This window comes from Narcine bancroftii, chromosome 3 (assembly GCF_036971445.1).
Source record: "Narcine bancroftii isolate sNarBan1 chromosome 3, sNarBan1.hap1, whole genome shotgun sequence".
In the NCBI taxonomy this organism is placed as follows: Eukaryota; Metazoa; Chordata; class Chondrichthyes; order Torpediniformes; family Narcinidae; genus Narcine; species Narcine bancroftii.
This window is the reverse complement of record NC_091471.1, coordinates 226598645-226619178: the sequence shown is the minus strand read 5'-3', so window position 1 is coordinate 226619178 and position 20534 is coordinate 226598645. Positions and strand designations below refer to the sequence as shown.

Here is a 20534-nt window from a genome sequence, read left to right as displayed (position 1 = left end):
GATGTCATAGTTGTAGGTGGATAGCTCAATCCTCCACCTCAGAATCTTGTCATTTTTGATTTTACCCCATTTGTTTGGCACTGAACATGAAGGCCACTGTCCACTGATCAGTCAACAGGGTAAATCTTTTGCTGGCTACGTAGTGCCGCCAGTGGTACACTGCCTCAACGATCGCTTGTGCCTCCTTCTTGACGGAGGAGTGCCGGAGTTCATGACCGTGAAGGATGCGGGAAAAAATTGCTATCGGCCTGCCTGCCTGGTTTAATGTGGCCAGTGCGAAGTCGAAGGCATCACTTTCCACCTGAAAGGAGATGGATTCATCCACGGCATGCATTATGGCCTTAGCGATGTCCCCACCGATCTGATTAAAACTAGCTTGGGCCTCTGCTGAAGGTGGAAAAATGGTTGACCGAATTAGGGGATGGGCCTATCAGCGTAGTTGGGCACCCACTGCGCATAGTATGAGAACAGCCCTAGGCATCTTTTCAGCGCCTTCAGGGTGTTTGGGCCAGGAAGTTCCAGAAGTGGTCACATGAGGTCAGGGTCAGGAGCAATGACGCCATGTGCCACGACGCATCCAAGAAGGGCCAGGCGTTCCGTGTTGAACACACACTTGTCCTTATTGTATGTCAAGACGCAAGAACTTGGCGAGGTTTGCATCGTGGTCCTACAGATCATGGCCGCAGATGGTGACATTGTCGAGGTAGGGGAACGTTGTCGTCAGCCCGTGTTCCTCCACTATCTGGTCCATTACTCTCTGGAAAGCAGAAACACTGTTAGTAATGCCGAAGGGCACCTGCAGGAAATGGAAGAGTTTCCCGTTGGCTTCGAATCCGGTATAGATTCGATCGCTCGGTTAAAGGGGGAGTTGGTAGTATGCCGTCTTGAGGTCAATAGTCGTAAAAATTCTGTATTTGGCAACCATATTGACCAAGTCAGCTATACAGGGGAGCGGGTACGCATCCAGCTGGGTGAAGTGGTTGATGGTTTGACTATAGTCATTTACCATCTGGGGCTTGCCCGCCCTTCTGACCACAAGGACCTGTGCTGTCCAGGGGCTGGTGCAAGGGGCTATGATCACCTCAGCCAGGAGTCGCTGGACCTCAGCCCGGATAAATTGCATATCCTCTGAACTATAGTGCCAACTCTTGGTGGCGATGGGTTTGTAATCCGGAATGAGGTTCACAAACAGCGATGGAGGGGGCACCCTTAAGGTGGTGAGGCCACAAGTCGTAGGTCGAGTGCCGCGACCGCTGGACGATGCCGAGGACTGGGTGCCAATACCGCTGGACAATGACGGGGACCGAGTGCCAATACCGTTGGACCATGTCGGAGATTGGATGCTGGGGCCACAGGGTGGTAACGGGGGCTGGCTATCCAGTCAGGGATGGACACCTGAATACTGTGGGGTGTGAATGGTCACTGGTGGTTGGGGGCCTCTGAATGCCATCATCACACTCCTAAACTGACTCTGAAAGTCAAGGCCGAGGAGGATTGGCGTGCAGAGGCAGGGCATGATTAATTAAACAAAGTCATTATAACATTTCCCCCCCCCACCATCAGCGAAAATACACAATACCCCCCGGATACTCGTCTGTTGGTCCATAGCCACCATTGAAATCTAGCCAGTCATGGGTCGAACCAGGAGGGAGAGTCCCTGGACCACATCGAGGTGTACGAAACTTTCCGTATTGCTGCTATCAAAAAGACAGTTATTTTTATGTCCATTCACCTTGATCAGTATCATTGAGTTCGAGATCGGGTGAGGTTTGGTTCAGTGTCACTGAAGCGAGGAGCAGCAATCATTCATTGTCATCGTCAGTGGGGAGGCCCACCCAAGTTGGTGACCTCCATGTTGACCAGGCAGCATTGAATGAAGAAGAAGCCGGAAATGGAGTCGCGGCGGACAGAAATGACATCACTAGAGCGGTAGGCCGAGGTACCTAGGTTGGGAGCGGTGGCCAGTAAGATGGCGCTCCCCTCACCGCGCAGCGGTCAGCACTGAAAGCTCTTTAGGGATGCACGCTGACCTGTAGACCCTTTGATAGTGGCCCCTCTTTCCACAACCCAAGCACGACACTCCTTTCGCAGGGCAGAGGCGCCTCACGTGCCTGACCTGCCCACAGAAGTTGCATCTCGACGATGCTGATTGCGGCCACGGTTGGGTTTCTGATACCCGACGCTGAGTCCCAGGCCAATGGCCCTCATGGTGGAGCGTACAGAGTTGGTTCGCTTCTGCCCACGATCGACACCACTTGGCGCTGGGCCGAGTCCAGAGTTCTGACCAGTTCGATAGCATTTTTGAGAGGGAGCGGGTCCTCCTCGAGGAGTCTTTGCCAGATGCAGTCCGACACCACAGTCGTCTCTTATCAGCTCTTCCACGCACTGATTCAGCAATATCGTGCCCAGGCCCGTGAGATCCCGCAAACAGTCTTTTATCTGTGTGACCAGAGACCAGATGAACTCTTCAGCAGACTCACCAGGCTGTTGTTTCCGGGACGCCAGCAAGTAATGGGAGTAAACCGAGTTCACCTTGGGTTTATAGAGTGCCTGCAGCTCAGCCATCACTTCAATGTAGGTCGTGCAGCCCAGGATGGTCAGGTAGGCCTTCTGGCCAACTCGTGCTTGAAGGATCTTGAGCTTCTTTTCGTCCGAGTCGACAACCTCTGCGTCGGCGTCAAGGAAACAGTTCACCCACTGCTCGAAGAGCACCGATGCACCTGGGACTTGGGGATCTACTTCCAGCCGTTCAGGGCGCAGCAATTTATCCATAACCGGAGAGTTCAAAAATCTTGTTGGGCGCTATCAGTAGCCCCAATAATGACGCAGACAGAAGACTGAGGAGAACGATAGGCTTTATTGAGCTAGAGACTACTGGCCCAGGTCTAGGCTAGGAAAATGAACGGGAAGGAGAGGGAACTCGAGCTTTATGGTCCAGGATCACATGGGTAGGATCAAGGGAGAAACTAAGGCAGGGAGACCCTGGAGGGCAGGCCAGCCAGGGCATACAAGGTGCCACAAGGTGCTTACTGTCTTAAGGCAAATAATGGTGGCTAAATCCCTAGGAACTGCCAAAATGTGTCCTTGGACCTTGAGGGAGTCTCATGCAGAAATTGGAGGGGCCCAAGCACAAGTATTTAAAATGTCTTTAGTAATGGGTGGGCTGCTGGAGGATTGGAGTATTGTTCCATTGTTTCAGAAATGGTCTAAGAATTATCTGGGAAATTATAACCCAGTGAGACTGGTTTCACCAGTGGAGAAGTTATTGAAAGAGAAACAGGATATGTAGCGACTTGGGTGGAAAGGGACTGGTGAGGGATAGTCAATACAGTGATGTGTTTGGTAGGTCAAGTCTAATCAGTCTTGGAGACTTTTGTGAAGAGATTACCAGGAAAGTTGATGAAGGAAAGGCAGAGAAGGTTGGTCAAGAAGAATTCAGGATGGGGTATAAATAGGCTAAAGCGTTGGCTGTATGGTAAAGGTATTGATAAAGGTATTAGAAGAAACATGCATGAAAAGCTTTAACTTTGTCTACTGTAAGGAAAACAGAGTCGCCACTTTGTCCAGCGCCCTTCACAGAAATGAAGACCCAGCGAGGAAACAACTCACGACCCCTGCTTTACAAGACCAGTGCTCTAACCACTGAGCTATCAGAGTCTCTAATGGAGAATGGTGGAAGAGGATTGCATCGCTGATTGAATGCCTGTGACTAGTGCTGCAGCTCAGGGATCGGTGCTGGGACCATGGTTTGTCATCAGTATCAACAATCTGGATGATAATGTAGTAAATTGGATCAGCAAATTTGCCGATGACACCAAGATTAGATGTGTGATGGGCAGTGAGGAAGGCTTTCAAAGCTTGCAGAGGGATCTGGAGCAACCAGAAAAATGGGCTGTAAAATGGCATGTGGAATGCGGACAAGTGAGATGTGTTGCATTTTAGGAGGATGAACCAAGATAAGATTTGTATGGTAAATGGGAGGGAACTGCAGAGTGTGGGAGAACAGAGGGATGGGGAAAACGATTGCATAATTTCTCGCAAGTGGTGTCACAGGTAGGCAAGGTTGTTGATAAAACTTTTGACATATGGGCCTTCATTTATCAAAGTATTGAGTTTAAATGAGTACGGAGAAAATTTCAGTGGATATTGCCAGGGTTGAAGAGTCCGTTATAGGGAAAAGTTGAACCAGTGAGAGGTTTATTCCCTGGAGTGTCTGAGAATGTGGGGAGGTTTGATCGAGGTATATAAGATTATGAGGTAAAATGCAAACTGGATTTTTCCACTGAGGTTAGGTGAGGCAAGAACTGGAGGGCATGCCTTAAGGGTGAAATGTTTAAGGGAGTGTTCTGGAGAAAATTCTTCACTGGGAGGGTGGTGAGAGTGTGGAATGAACTGCCAACAGAAGTGGTGGATGTGGGTTCGATTTTGACATCTAAGAGAAGATAGGAAGGGTATGGAGGGCTATGGTCCAGGTACAGTGCCATGGGACCAGGTGGAATAAATATTTTGGCACGGGCTCGATGAGGTGAAGGGCCTGTTTCTGTGCTGCATTCTTCTATAATTCTACCCATTGATGTTGTCTGGTCTGCTGAGTCTCTCCAAATTCTTGATTCTTTCAAGATACCAGCATCTGCAATTTTAATTTTTTTCTTGCATGAGATGTGTGTGAGATGTAACTGCCATATGAGAATTAATAATTTTGTAAATTAAGGCTGCGTCTAATGGAATTAAGAGAAAATGTAAATGAGTGCTTTTACAGGAGCAAATCATTAAGTAAAAGGTCGTGAAGATTTTAAATTATGTTGGAAACAGCTTAAAATTCTGTCCTGGGTAAACTTGTACCTTCTCACTTTGTTCGTTTTAAATTAGTCACAGTGTTTGAGCTACCAAAAGAAAACAGACACACACGCCGAGAGCACTTCAGTTAATACAAATCTTTCTTACAAATTCTAAAGCTAATATTAAACTACATTATGCTAGCCCTTCCCAATTATACTTATCAACGTCTGTACTGGTCCCAACTGCCGAGGTGAGGCAATGACTACACACTTGTAGTAGGTTGTTGGGGCACTGGTAGCAGCTTTTCCACCTCCCCCGACCGGGACGTTGGCTGGGACTCTAGAAGTTCTTCTTCTTGCTGAGAGATGTTGCCACCTTTCGGAGAGTCTCAAACTTCAGCAGCGGGATCATGGATTATATTACCCAAAAACTGCTTTCTCAAGCACCTATTCCTAGCACAAAAAGAAAGATAAGCGAGCAAGCTAGCATGCCTTGGCTTCTATCGAATAACACAACTTTCAGCTTATCACTTTGAATACAATGGTTTATCTTGCGTCAAGGTTAGGTCTCTGCCTGAAAGACTGTGACCAAAACAAGCAGGAAGATTAAATGTTCTTGGTGCACAGATGTCTTTTTGTCAGATAACTGCATCTCTGGGCCCCATGGTGGAATCTGTTGAGTCTCAAGCAGGTTACTGATTCTCAGCCTTGCAGAAGCAAAAACATTGTTTAAATCCTCCAATACAAATTCCTTTGACCATGTTTGCTACCTCTCTCAACATTTTATCTTTCCATATCCTGTTCTCCACTTTGCAGTCATGCTTGTCATCTTTCTCTGATATATATAATCAAGATGTATTGATGATATGATAACCGTTTGGTAGCATTTAGTCATTGTAGCACTTCATGGCAAAGGTAATGCATGGGTCGAGCCATGTACCCTCCAGGAAGAGCCAATTTGTCCAAGAAATTTAACCTGGTGCACAAATGAGTATAGTAGTGTGTTTCTTTTATTATTCTGCAAGTACCTGTAATTAGTGAACAGCAGACCGGCCGAATTGGATCCATTCAGTAAAGTTGATGATAAATAACTAATCCCCAAAGTTGCCTCACATTACGGAGTTCAAGTTTTCTGAAGGGTCTGGTTATGCTGCTGCTATCTGCATCTGTTAGATGCTGTCCTCCCTTCAGGATATGAGCAGTTGCTCCAATTTCTATGGTTCTGGTGTTGCATGCAGGAACACTGAAAATAGAGCAGACTCCTGCAGTAAAATTATGTTTTATGTTGGGGAACAGCTTGTCAAGGCTGCTTGGTCTTTATTATATAGAATTAGCAACTCCAGTGGTATACTATCCTGTCACTTAATACTCTGGCAGAAGAACAATGATTCTTGATGAGTTTCTCATTGTAGGCAATATCTAAGACCTAATTTTAAAAGGCAAAGTCGAGCTGGGATGGAAATAGCTGAACAAGGTGCTATCAATAGTTGTAGTAGTAGTAACGTGAAGCAACTTTGGGGATTAGTTATTTACTGAATAGATCCAATTCGGCCGGTCTGCTGTTTACTAATTACAGACGATGCCGCTTTAGTTGCCCATTCAGAGCCAGCTCTTCAGCGCTTGGCGTCCTGTTTTGCGGAAACTGCCAAAATGTTTGGCCTGGAAGTCAGCCTGAAGAAAACGGAGGTCCTCCATCAGCCAGCTCACCACCATGACTACTAGCCCCCCCACATCTCCATCGGGCACACAAAACTCAAAACGGTCAACCAGTTTACCTATCTCGGATGCACCATTTCATCAGATGCAAGGATCGACAACGAGATAGACAACAGACTCGCCAAGGCAAATAGCGCCTTTGGAAGACTACACAAAAGAGTCTGGAAAAACAACCAACTGAAAAACCTCACAAAGTTTAGCGTATACAGAGCCGTTGTCATACCCACACTCCTGTTCGGCTCCGAATCGTGGGTCCTCTACCGGCATCACCTACGGCTCCTAGAACGCTCCCACCAGCGTTGTCTCCGCTCCATCCTCAACATCCATAGGAGCGCTTTCATCCCTAACGTCGAAGTACTCGAGATGGCAGAGGTCGACAGCATCGAGTCCACGCTGCTGAAGATCCAGCTGCGCTGAGTGGGTCACGTCTCCAGAATGGAGGACCATCGCCTTCCCAAGATCGTGTTATATGGCGAGTTCTCCACTGGCCACCGTGACAGAGGTGCACCAAAGAAAAGGTACAAGGACTGCCTAAAGAAATCTCTTGGTGCCTGCCACATTGACCACCGCCAGTGGGCTGATCTCGCCTCAAACCGTGCATCTTGGCGCCTCACAGTTTGGCGGGCAGCAACCTCCTTTGAAGAAGACCGCGGAGCCCACCTCACTGACAAAAGGCAAAGGAGGAAAAACCCAACACCCAACCCCAACCAACCAATTTTCCCCTGCAGCCGCTGCAACCGTGTCTGCCTGTCCCGCATCGGACTTGTCAGTCACAAACGAGCCTGCAGCTGATGTGGACATTTACACCTCCACAAATCTTCGTCCGCGAAGCCAAGCCAAAGAAAGTAGTAGTAGTAGCAACAGCAGTTAGTTAACAAATGCTCTTGGAAGATGACACAAAAAGGTTGGCAGTAGTCACATTAAACTGAAGAGGCTGACTGATGGAACGAGTTTTCAGTCAAAATTCGTGCTGCAAAAGCAAAAGACTGAAGCAAGTCAACCAGGATTGTTGTAGGGCCCAAGGACATCTTGTATAATCACCCTGTGGTGAACATGAAGTACTGCAGTGAGAGCTAACAAAGAATTAATTGGTGGCCTTGTAACCTTTGGGATAACTTAATGGTTGGAGCACCAGTATTCAATGTTGTTACAATTATAAAGGTTGATGAACTGAATAATAATTTATCAGATAATCTCTGATTAAGTTTGATGACAATGGGACCAGCATGCTAGTAACATTATTTTTCTGCTGTAGTTTATAGGGGAACAGATTAATTAAAAGTTCAAAGTTCAGATTTATTGTCAGAGTACATGTATGACATCACATACAACCCTGAAATTCTTTTTCCGATGGGCGAGGCAGAAATACCACTTATTGGTAGGCCCAAAGCTGTACTCAAAAAGATATACGCATGTAAACAAATAAAGAAATTTAAACATATTGTGCAATACAGAGAGAAAATATCAATAAATTGCAAAATTAAGAGTCTTTAAAAAACAGTCTATGAGTCTGTTGAGGAGTTTGATTATGATTTCTGAACCTTTTTGGTGCGAGTCTTTGGCACCAATATCTCTTTGCTGATGATGGCAGCGAGAACAGTGCATGCTCTGGGTCATGTGGGTTCTTGATGATTGCTGCTGCTCTCAGACGGCAACACTCCCTGTAGATGCACTCAGTAGTGGGGAGGGTTTTGCCTGTGATGTCCTGAACTGTGTCCACTACCCTTTGGATAGCTTTACGCTCATGAGTATTAATGTCCCCGTTCCGATGTCATACCAGGCCTCCCCAAACGCCTGAGGAAGTAGAGGCGCTGATATGCTTTCTCTACGATGCCATTATTGGGTTGGGTCCAGTAAAGATCCTCCCAAGATGGTGCCTCTGAAGAACTTAAATTTGTTCACTCTCTCCACTTTGATCCCCAATTACTCAGAAGATTTCACACCAGACTTGGAATATTAATAGCTTTAGGAGTTGCCTGTGGACTTCTGATTGACAGTTTCAAGAATTTAAATTTCTTTTGACTGCATCATGAAGAGAATGCAGTAAAATCCCCATTATCTGGAATTCAATCAACCGGAAACTTGAATAATCGGCGAAAACAATGAAGGAAATAAATAGATAAATGACGGTTGAATAAGACTGGCCTGATGGAATCCACGGGGGACTGTTGAGAATTGATTGGACACGCACAGGTTTGCTTCGCTGAACTAGCAATGCCCCTCAGTGCGCACGCATTCTTTTTGCTCTCGCCATTTGCGTGGAGGTGAGTTGGGTCGTCAGTGCAAGGAATGTGTGCCGAGGGCCTGACCGGGACACTTGTGTGAAGGTGAGTCGGATTGTCGGTGTGAGGAACATGTGACTGGGTCACGCATGGAGGTGAGCTGGGTTGTCAGCGTGAGGAAGATGTGCCGAGGGCCTGACCGGGACACTTGCTTGGGAGTTAGTCACGTTGCGTTGGGAGAAGATGGGAGCAAGCATTCAGCCAGTGGAGCACCCCAGTCATGTCCAGCCCACAGCAGCTGTTAGAATAAAGTTTCAATAAAGTTGTGTTGGAATAAAATGGCAAACACCTAGGATGAAGAGCTGGCCAATGCTGCTCTCCGCTGGGGCAACTCTCCCAAAGTGTCTCCCTATCCCTACCCAGTAGGAGTCTTTATTAGTATTAAGTATATTAGTAAGGCTTTATGTGTCAATTTATGGGGGGCACGGGGTGGGGGGGGGGGGGTGGTGGGAAGTTAATTATGATGGCGACACTGTTACAGCACCAGTGACTGGGTATCAAAGTTAAATTTTGTAAGTTACAGGAATTACTTGATTAAAGAGAACTTTACATAATTAAAGACAACAACACTGATTTTTTTTTCATTTTACATTTTGCTCTATCTTTTGCTTTTTAAATAGAGTATTAGTTAGGCATTGGAAGAGTCAGTCTCAGTCAACTGGAAAATTCACATTTCCAGCTTCCCATGATCCCCATAGGTGCCGGATAATGGGAATTTTACTGTATTCATGTAGAAAATAAATTGAACTTGCAAGCCTGTTTAGCGGTAACTGTTGCAACTGCAGAGTTGAAATTGCCGGAGGTTGTGTGTTTGATCTCGTCTGCATACAAATTGGCTTGTAATTCTTCAGTGATGGCCTATTCAATTCAACATTCCACCTTTTTTTAAAATTCCATTTTCTAACTTTGACACGGAGCTGAATTTATAGCGGCCACAATTGCTTGACTCTCTTCTAACGTGAACAAAGTTGAGTCTTTGCCCACCTGAATTGTTCCACGTTACCCGAACAATGCTCATGCTAATAAAGAGATTATGGGGGCACTTGCTATTTTTGTGAATTTTTCTGAATTTATATCCTGCCTTCTGTGTTCATTGAATTAAACTCACATGTTATAACATGATCTTTACTGACCTGGTGGAAAATTGTGGTTCTCCTATTTCCACTCCAATTTAAACTCCAAATAACTCCTGAAAACAGATGTAGTAGTTTGGGAATGAATTGCAGCAAAAATACCATAAATATTTGAGTATAATGCGAAAAATTTTGTTCCAAAATTTGATGCCAAATTAGGGGGGGTCTGTTATACATGAGGTTATAATAACGATAAGTAAGATTATCAGTAGCCGCCTACATTGACGGCAGGCCGACTGTGGGGGGGGGGGCAGGGGGAGAGACTACAGCGCAACTCGGGCAGGTGGGGAGAGAGACGCCAGCGCGATTCGGGTGGGCGAGGTGGGGAGAGACGCCAGCGCGATTCGGGTGGGCGAGGTGGGGAGAGACGCCAGCGCGATTCGGGTGGGCGAGGTGGGGAGAGACGCCAGTGCGCATCGGGCGGGCGGGGGGGGAGACGCCAGCACGAATCGGGCGGGCGAGGGGGGAGAGAGACGCCAGAACAACTCGGGTGGGTGAGGAAGGGGGGTCGTATTATACATGAGGGTAAAAAAATTTCCCCTCAAAAATATGGGGGGTGGTTGCATTATCCACGAATATTATACACGGTATATTTGTGTCTTAAAAGGATGTTGCTACAAAACTGTTGTTAGAATTTAAATCTAGAATTTAATAACTTTGTTTTTAATACAGTCTGACAGAGACTATTGATTAAAATCCGCAATAATATACTTCGTCGGCACTTAATTTATATCTTAATATACGTAAAGTAGAAAAGTTCCCTGGCTCTGACATCTGAAAGCATAAATTTGAAATGTTCTGTGCTGTACATGCACAGTTTATTTAAAAATAGAAAAAAAAATCAAGGTTCCTGAGTTAGAAACGGCGAAGATTTGGTTTGCTTGTTTGTGCTGAGTTAGCTCGAATGGCAGGATAGCTAAGAGCTGATTTCATTGGAATTGGGAAGGCAAAATTGACTAGCTTTCAACTTGATTGGTGGGTAACAATCCTTGTTAAGCATAAACGTATCAGTTGCACCAAGATGAAATGGAGTTCAGCTGCATGGCCACCAAGTGATAGATTTGCTGCACCTCTTTGGGGAGAAGAGCCTACGTTTAAACTGTGCCTGTGAGATGGTGAAAAGAGGGAGAAGCACTGTTGAAAAGTGATCAGGCATTTGGATAGAAAAGTGGAGAATTACCTGGGAAATCTTAATAACGAACCGTTCAATAATGGTGTTATTGTGGAACTATAAATACAGTAAGTTTCATTTTGCTGTTTGTATTTACATGGAACATATCCTTGTGAACTTTTTCAGCTGGACATGCCAAAGGAACACATTGCAGCTAATGTTGCTGCAATCATCAAGGATGCTTGTACCCAAAGACCAGTGAGCTTTGGTGAGTGATAATATTGCTGTTATTCAGTTTTTTGAAAGCTTGGGAGAAATATGCCAAACCATCCTCCATGTGATGTATTCATTTGGAACTGTTACGGAGTCCTGAGGACCCCTAAAACCAGCAGCAATAGAGATGCACCACAACATAGGGTCGCTTAAACAAAAGTAGATTTTAATTATAATTGAACAAGAAAACAGAATTGAACTTTAACTTATTACTTAACCTACCTAACCCATTTAATCTCCCCTCTAATACTAAGTGCAGGTGTGTGTAATGTACATTTAAGATTAGAAGAGTTCTTTGGATCACTGGTTGCAGGCAATTCTTGTACTGTGCACAGAGTTAGCATTATCAAAGTTCACCAGTCTTTGGTGCTTAACAAGCAAATGGTTACCACTCAGGAGGGTTCTTGCTGCTTTTCAGAGAGAAATACCTTTTCCAGGTCATTTGCAATTGATTCCTTCTGAATCAGTCTTGCTGACAAAACTTGCCCCCTTCAGGGTTCTCCAGGTGATCCTCTTTCTTTCAGGTCACCTTTCAGACCGCCAGCCTTCTCCTTTGACCAGGCTGCCTTCCAAAGTTTGCCAACTTTGTCCTCCTGGAACTGATTTTTATTTTGGAGAAAGATATTTTGTGGACTTAAAACAAGATGTACAGTGTCCTTCATAAGGTTTGGACAACAATATTTATTTTCCCCCTGTGCTCCACTGTTTTAAATTTGTAATCAAGCAATTCACATGTAACGAAAGTACAAATTACAGATTTTATTCAAGGTGATTTGTCCACATTTTGGTTTGACCAGTAGAAATTGCTCCCTCATTTCAGGGCATGTTTGAGACACTTGGGTTCACAGGTGTTTCGAAGTACTCAGCAATGTTTAATTGCTTCATTGGTGCAGGTAAAAGAGCTGGATTTGCTTCTAAGCTTTTTTTGATCACCTTTTTGGAGTCTGTTGTTGCCATTTCTCAACATGAAAGTCAAAAAAAGCCGTCATGGTGCTGAAAAACAATAAAACAGTAAGAGACTGCCTAAATTTTAAGATGACCAAAAGCAACAGTTTGGAACATATTCTAGAAGGAAGAGTGTTCTGGTGAGCTCAGTCATCACAAAGGGACTGGTATTCCAAGGATGATCTCCACTGCTGATGACAGAAGAATTCTCATCATAATGAAGAAATAAAGTCCCCAAACGTATGTCCTGACAGATCAGAAACATTCTTCAGGAGGCAGGCATGGATATGTCAATGACGACTTTCCACAGAAGACTTCATCAACAGAAATGCAGAGGCTATTGCAAGATGCAAACCATGACAAAGGTGATTTGCTTTGAATCTTGGGCGGTTTCTTTACACCTCCACACTCTGCTCTGGCCATCCCTCTGATACAGGTTAACTTTGGTCTTGGGTGTCCACAAGACCCTTTTTCAGAATTCTACAGACACTTGTAAATATATCGTAGTAAACTGCAATCTGGCCATCCTTTGCAGTGTAGCCTCTATATTCCTGTTCATGAAGTCTTCTCCAGACAGTAGTCATTGACATGTCCACACCTGGCTCCTGAAGGGTATTTCTGATCCGTCGGACACGCATTATGATGAGAATTTTTCTGTCCTCAGCAGTGGAGGTCTTCCTTGGAAGACCAGTCCCTTTGCGATTGCTGAACTCTTTCTTCTTCATGCTGTTCCAGTTGATTTTGGTCGTCCTCAGGTTTGGGCGAAGTTTCTTCCTGTTTTATTCTTGTTTTTCATCCCCATTGGCTTCTTTGACTTTTGTTGGCACAGCTCTGGTTCCCGTGCTGAAATATGACAACGACAGACTCTTAAGGTGATCAATAGCTAAGAAGCTAGCCTAACTCTCTTATACCTGCACCAATGAAGCAATTAAACATGCCTGAGGACTCACAAACACCTGTATCCTAAACATTGTGCCCTGAAATGAGGGGAAGTATGTATAAAAAGTGCTGTAATTTCTACCAAACGAAAATGTATGCCAATAATCTGGAATGTGTAGTTTCATTACATGTGAATTGTTTGATTATAAATTTAAAACTGGGGAGCATGGGGGCAAATAAAGGAAAAAAAGTGTCTGTCCCAAACATTATGGGGCACTGTATGTATCGTGAAGAAGGCATTTAATTCCACAATTCTAATGTCTTTTTTGACTTGAGCATTAATTCAAGATGTTTTTTGCTGTATCTGGACAATTCAAAAATCAACGTTCTTCAGTTGAGAGCAGGGAAGGTTCGGAGTTCCTTATCCTAGTTGTGTTAACTAGAATTGTTGGAGAAGGGAGGTAAAATTTGGCCATCTGTCACTTTGAATGCTGTGCTGAAATCCGTATGGAACATTCCATGTCAACTGGACGAGTTCAGTGGCATGTTACCAAATGCTGGAGTTGCTGCATTTCATTATGGACGTGAAGGGACTTTTATTTTAAAAAATCTATTAAACAAAGTGCTGGTGTCAAGTGCAATACATAAACATGATGGAGAAACTCAGCAGGTCATGCAACATCGATAAGAAGTGAGGGGCAACCAAAGTTTTGGCCCTGGGCCCTTTGTCACGTACAAGCAAAAACGGGTAGGTGCATAAAAAGGTGGGGCGAAGAAGAAAGGGACAGGATGAGGTGTCCAGGCTGATAGGTAAGAGGTCATAAGTGGATACAGGTGGTAAGGGAGAAAACAAAAATGCTTAGACGAGAGGAATACTGGGAAAGAAAGGATCTTGGGGGAGGAGGGGGTTAACAGAAGTTGGAGAAGTTGATGTTAATGCCATCTGGTTGGAGAGTGTCTGGGCAGAATCTAAGATGTTGTTCCTCCGATTAGTGTGTAGCTTCGGTTTAGCAGTGCATGAGGCCATGTTAGTGTCGGAATGGCGTGTGGAATTGAAATGGTTGGCTTATGGCAAGTCTTTGCTGTGGCAGTGGACAGAGGAGAGGAGAAAAGATCAACGAAACAATCTCCCAATTTGCATCCAGTGTCGCCGATGTTGAGGAGGTCACATCAGGAGCGCCAGATGCAGTAAATGAACCCAAAAGATTTACAAGTGAAATGTTGCTTCACTTGGAAGGACTCCATGGAGTCCTGAATTGTGGTGAGGGACAAGGTGGAGGCACAAGTGAAGCATTTCCTATAGTAACAGGGGTAAGTACCAAGGGAGGGATGAGGGAGGCCCAGAAGAAGCAGCCCCTGCAAGAGAGAAAAAGTGTCTGATGGTGGGATCGTGATGTCATTGGCAGAAATTGCAGAGGATAATTTGTTGGATGAGGGGCTGGTGGTGTGGTAGGGAGAACAAGGGGAATCCTTTTCTTGTTGCATCTCTGGGTGGAAGATCCAGGAGAGATGTGCGGGAAATAGAGGAGATGCAGGTAAAGGCTGAGGTGATGGCAGTAGAGGGGAAACCACATTTTTATTTTTTTGAAGGAGGACATTATCTGGAATGGAATATCTCATCTTGGCCGTAGATGCAATGGAGACTGAAAAATTGAGAGAAGAAATAGAATCCTAACAGGAGATAGGATGGGAAGAGGTATAGTTGAGATAACTGTGGGAGTTAGTTTGTCTCCTGAGATTAAGCCCGAGAGATTGAGAAAGGGGTGAGTATTGCAGGAAATGGACCAAGTAAATTTGAGGTCAGGGTGAAAGTTAGCAGCAAAGATGATAAAGTTGATGAGCACATCATGGGGGCAGGAGGGTGCTTCCAAAATGACCTCCTCTATATCGGTGAGACTGGACGCAGACCGGGAGATCACTTTGTTGAGCACCTCTCTGTCAACTGCAACAAGAACCTCCCAGCGGTCAACCATTTCAATTCCACAAACCTTTTCCAACCTGATATGTTTGCCCGTGGCTGCATGCACTGCCAAATCAGGGCTACCTGCAAACTGGATGAACAATACCTTGTATTCTATCTTGGCACTCTCCAACCAGATGGCATTATCATTGACCTCCAATTTCTGTTCACCCCCTCGCTGTCTCTCTCCCAATCCCTCTGTCTCCTTTCCTTCAGCTGTACCACCTTCCTTTTGCATATAGAGAGCTACCCTCTTCCCCATCACCTCGGCTCTTCTCTTCCACCCTCTCATCTCTATACACCTATGACCTTTTACCTGTTAGCCTTTGCTCCTCCTTCCCCTGCCCCACTCTTCCTCTTCTCTTTTCCTCCTACCCCTCCCCCACCATTTTATTCAGGCACGTGCCAGTTTTTGTTCATACCTGATGAAAGGCCCAGGTGCAAAACATTCCTTGAAGAAAGACTCCAGCGCGAAACGTCGGTAATACATCCTTACCTCCTATGGACGCTATGAGACCTGCTGAGTTCATCCAGCATCTGCAGACTCCATGTTTCACTCCAAAACAATGGTTATCTTTTACTTCTTATGGATGTTGTGTGAACAGCTAAGTTTTTGTAGCTCTTTTATGTATTAAGTTTCTGTGTATTGTTACAGCCCCAGCAGCAATAGAAATTCACCAAGATGAATGGTAACTTAAACAAAAGTTGCTTTTAATTTTCTTTAAACATAAAAACAGGATCAAACTTTAATTTATTATTAACTTAACCCCCTTCTAATTCTAAGTGCATGTGTATGTAATGTGTATAAGTTCAGAAAAGTTATTTGATTCACAGTCCAATCTCACTTCTCACTCCTCTAAGTTCACCAGTATCAGGCAATTCTTATACTGTGCACAGAATTTAACATTTATGAATTTTCACCAAGCTCTGGTGCTTAAAGGTAATTGGTTACCACTCAGGAAGGCTCTTGTTGGTTTCAGAGAGAGATTTGTGGCTCGTTGGTCACACACAAACTGATTCCCTCAGTTCTGCCACTTCAGTGTCTTGCCGAAGAAACTTGCCCCATCATGGGTTTTCCAAATGATGACCTCTTCTTCCAGGTCACCACAGAATTCCTTTTGTTTCCCTTATTTCAGGTGAAACACTCTAGTCAGCCATTTCCTCTTATATGGACCACAAGGGTTTTCAACAGACTGAAACTGTCCAAAATGGGGTTTCAACAAGCTGTCAGCTTGCCATGACTGCAGAAATCAGTTCCCTCTCCCTCTCTTCCCCCCACCTTGCAAAACCACGTGACTTTCTTAGAATAGCAAACTGCAACCAGACAGATTGTGGAACCAGACGCAAACTTCTGAACCCATTCATCTGTTGCTTTCAAAACAATAACCCATTACTCCACAGCATGTCCAATTAACATCTACTTGTAAAGTCTCTTGAGCCCGGGCTCTTCTACTTGCACCTCCTTATGAAAACCTCTAGCAAAACAGTTTTTATTGTCTTTACAAATGCCCCGGGCCCAAAATGTTTAGTGTGAGCAAAACTCTTGCATTTTCAAGGAGATCTGTTTTGTGAAGTGTTTGTGACTTACACTACCCTCATAATCTGTCTCCTTCAAACATATACAATATAAAATATATAATCCGTCACAGTATCTGTTCAAAATACATACTGGGATGTTTATTAATGAAAAGTGTAAAATTTGGTTTTGGAATATGAGTGACGAGTTTAGAGATCAAAGTGGAGAAAGCAAAGTTCCTTTACCATTGATCAAATATCCAACATTAAATGAAGACTGTCCATTAATCTATATTGTATGTGATCATTTTGGGTAATGCTTCTTAATTTGAACTTGGAGCTCCCAATTTAAAAAAAAAATACCTATTTTAATGATGGTGGATTTAGTTTTCTACTTGCATATTTTCCTGTTTTATTTTTAACAAACTTCTAATCTGAATTATTTCCTTTTTCTCAGGTCCATTTGTTGAAAGAGCCATCATCTGCAGTGCAACCAGTGAGTCTTTGTTGTTCAAAGCAGAACCTTTCCTTCCTCAAATAACAGAAGACATTGAAAATGAAAATCAATAGCCCAATGCTTAATTATTGACTTTCCTGAGTATAACATCTCCATTTGGCAGACAGAGGCATTAAACCTTTATGCATGTTAATTTATCAGCACTGCTTAAACACTGGTTATGTGAACTGAAATCAAGTAAATATCCAATCAGTGTTTCATTAATGTTTATTTGATATGTCTGTTTGCTGTTCCAAAGATTTGGTCCTTCTCAGTTTGCTGAATGGATAGGATGCCCTCACACTATGGTAAATATAGAATTCTGCAGTAAAATTTTCACATGGATTCATTCTATTAGAGCATGGACATTTTCAAAATTTCAAATAAATACTACTTTGAAACACTGCTTTGAAAACAAATTCTCACTTAAATATATGTGGACTTATTTTGGAGTCATTGCTTCAGTTGAGCAAGTTGTCAGCAAATAGGACTGATCACTCGCCGCCCCCTGCCCCCCCCACCCCCATCCTTTGTATCAGTTATGGCTCCAATGTTGTGTCATTTTGCCTTTGATTCCTATTGACGATTGCAGAGTTGACATTGCATTCAGATCATCCATTAAATGGTAGCAGTTTGAAGAACACTGGGGTGTATTTCTTGTTGTTATATTTGTATGACTTCTGTTTCCTTGAGGGTCTTCATATTACTGTTGTCAACAAATGCGTGATGTGGAGAATTCTGCTTTAATCGTGATCACTGCTTTAGTAAGGTCTGGATCACAGTCTTTTTAAGCATTGATAAGTAGCATTCGTTGAAACTTACTCTTGTCAATGCTTGAACTGTGCTCGTGGAATTATAGATTCAAAATTATTGTTAGAGTAAATAGATGGCATCACATACAACTCCGAATTTTTTTTTCCTGCGGGTAAGACAGAATTACCACTTACTGGTAGTGCAAAAAAAACTGTACTCTTCGTATGCATTGTAAACAAATAAAGAAATTGAAACAAACTGCAATAGAAAGGAAGAAAAATCAATAAAGTCCACAAATAAGAGCCCCTCAGTGAGTCCCTGATTGAGTTTGTTGTTGAGGAGTCTGATGGTGCAGGGGTAGCAGCTGTTCCTGAACCTGGTGGTGTGAGTCTTGTGGCACCTACACCTCTCCTGATGGCAGCAGCGAGAACAGAATGTGTGTCAGGTAGTATGCATCCTTGACGTTGCTGCTGCTCTCCGACGGCAGTATTCCCTGTAGATGTTCTTGATGGTGGGAAGGGTTTTATCTGCAATATCCTGGCTGTGTCCATGACCTTTTGCTGGACTTTACACTCAGAAGCAGTGATATGTTCATACTAACCGGTCAGCACACTTTCCATAACAAATTTGTAGAAAATTGCCAGAGTTTCTGATGTCATACCAAACTTCACAAACTCTTGACGAAGTAGAGGCACTGATGTGTTTTATCTATGGTGTCATGAATGTGTTGGGTCCAGGAAAGATCCCGCGCGGTGGTTACTCCCAAGAACGTAAATTTGCTCGCCCTCTCCATCTCTGAACCCGAAATGATCACTGGATTGTACACCTATATAGTGCATATCGTTAGCTGAATGGGATTTGCCCTTGGTAGTGAAGTGCAATAATTTTCCATATTGTCTTGTCATGAGAACAATGTGAGATTAAGTATATTTTAATGATTTTGATTAGACATACTGTTGGTGGGGGGCGTGGCAAGATGGCATAGGGAACAGACGTGCCTTCCAGACCTCTCCTGACTCTGATTTATTGTTTTGTCTTTAAGTGCCCGTTAAAGTTCTTTTAAAAGTTTATAAATAATAAGAGGTGTTGGATTAGTGCCTAATGGTTTATATGCAAAAAAAAAAGGTAAAAGAAAACATCAGCAGACTGTTAAAAAACTACATTTTCCGAAATTGTCTGACCCTACTTGTTTACAAGAAGCCAGGACTCAGCGTAGAATGGATCCAGAGGAGGATGTGCAGAGTTCGGCATTGAAGCTCCGTTTTAAGCCGGTGAGGCTCTCTGAAGGTCGCACTCAACTGCTTTCAGACCAAAGAGCTGGACGGGTGCCAGTATTTCACACAATGGCCACTGTGAGTGCTGTTACTCAGACTTTGACAGTTGAATCAGCTGGGGCGCCACCAGCTGGAGAGTTAAAGAGTTGTCATTCGACTGCTATAGTGGTGGCGCTGCAAAATGCATCTTCAATTACAACGGTTTTTCCAGACATCGATTCAGTGAAGATGATTAAAGAGATTTGGCTTAAAGATAACCCTGATCTTCAGTCTCCTGGCATTGCTGGGGGGACTTTGAGAGGGATTTTTATACAAAGTCAAACTGCTAGAAAAGATACTAAATTAAGGGAAGGGACAGAAGATCCCGTGGTCTCTAAGGAACAGCAAGACCCCATTATGCCTGAATCTACTTCTGTTGAAATGTCTGTTAAGGATCTTGAAGATAAGATACATTCTGTATCGAGTCACTTAGCTAATTTTGTGAACCTGTTTATTTCCAAGATTAATGCGATGGCGGAAGTCATTAATGGTGCTTTTAAGCTTGAAACCATTGAAAGATTTGAAATGTGTGATCAAGGTTTAGTCGACGCACAGGATCAACTGCAAGATGAAAATAGAATAATTGAAACATTGCAGATCCAAAATAAAAATTTAGCAAAAAAGGTTGATTATTTGGAGAATTAATCTAGACGGAACAACGTGAAAATTGTTGGTTTGCCAGAAGGCATAGAAGGACCAGATCCAAGAAAATCTTTTACTGAATGGATTCCACGAGTGTTAGGACAGGATAAATTCCCTGAAAGTTTAATACTGGAATGTGCTTATAGAGTATTAAGAAGAAAATCTTTTTCAGGACAGAATCCAAGATCTGTTTTGATCCGTTGTTTAAACTATTATGACAGAGAGACAATTTTACATACGGCTATTAGAAATGCCCAGAAAAATAGATCTCTTTTGATGGTTCAGAATAATCCTGTTTTCTTCTATCAAGATTTGAGTCAAGAAATTATGTTTCAACGACGCAAATTTAATTCTGTAAAAGAACGGTTGTGGAAAAAAAGACATAAGGCAACATTCAGGTATTCTGCGGTACTGAAGATTTTTTAGGATGGAAATTAGCCAAAGTTCTTTAACAATCCTAAAGAGGTTATGGACTTTGCTCAGTCTCTACCAATCATGCAGTTTCAGGAACGATGTAGTCCTTCAAGGTCTCCTAAGAGAGTAGAGATGTAAGGTGGGATCCAGTTTTTTTAAAAGAAATGGAAGCAATGGTGACCGAAGTGGTAACGTTGATTTTTAAAAAATAAATCTTTTATCCTTTTTTTTGAGAAGAGTTTAAATAGTTTAAATAATGATGATAGTTTAATGAAATGGGAGTTGGGAGAGGGAACTGGGTGGGCACTAGTTTCCAGAAGTCAT

At 43.6% G+C, this 20534-nt stretch overlaps 1 protein-coding gene across 1 annotated transcript in view; it reads left to right on the top strand.

Annotated features, from left to right (window-relative positions):
• The window catches only part of mrpl1 (mitochondrial ribosomal protein L1), a 74359-nt gene extending 56630 nt beyond the window's left edge, over window positions 1–17729 (top strand). The window contains exons 8-9 of the mRNA XM_069926776.1: window positions 11207–11288; window positions 17050–17729. Coding sequence (XP_069782877.1) covers window positions 11207–11288; window positions 17050–17162 — 195 coding nt within the window. The 3' untranslated portion in view covers window positions 17163–17729. The remainder of the gene's footprint in view (window positions 1–11206; window positions 11289–17049) is intronic.
• The last annotated feature ends 2805 nt before the right edge of the window (window positions 17730–20534 follow it).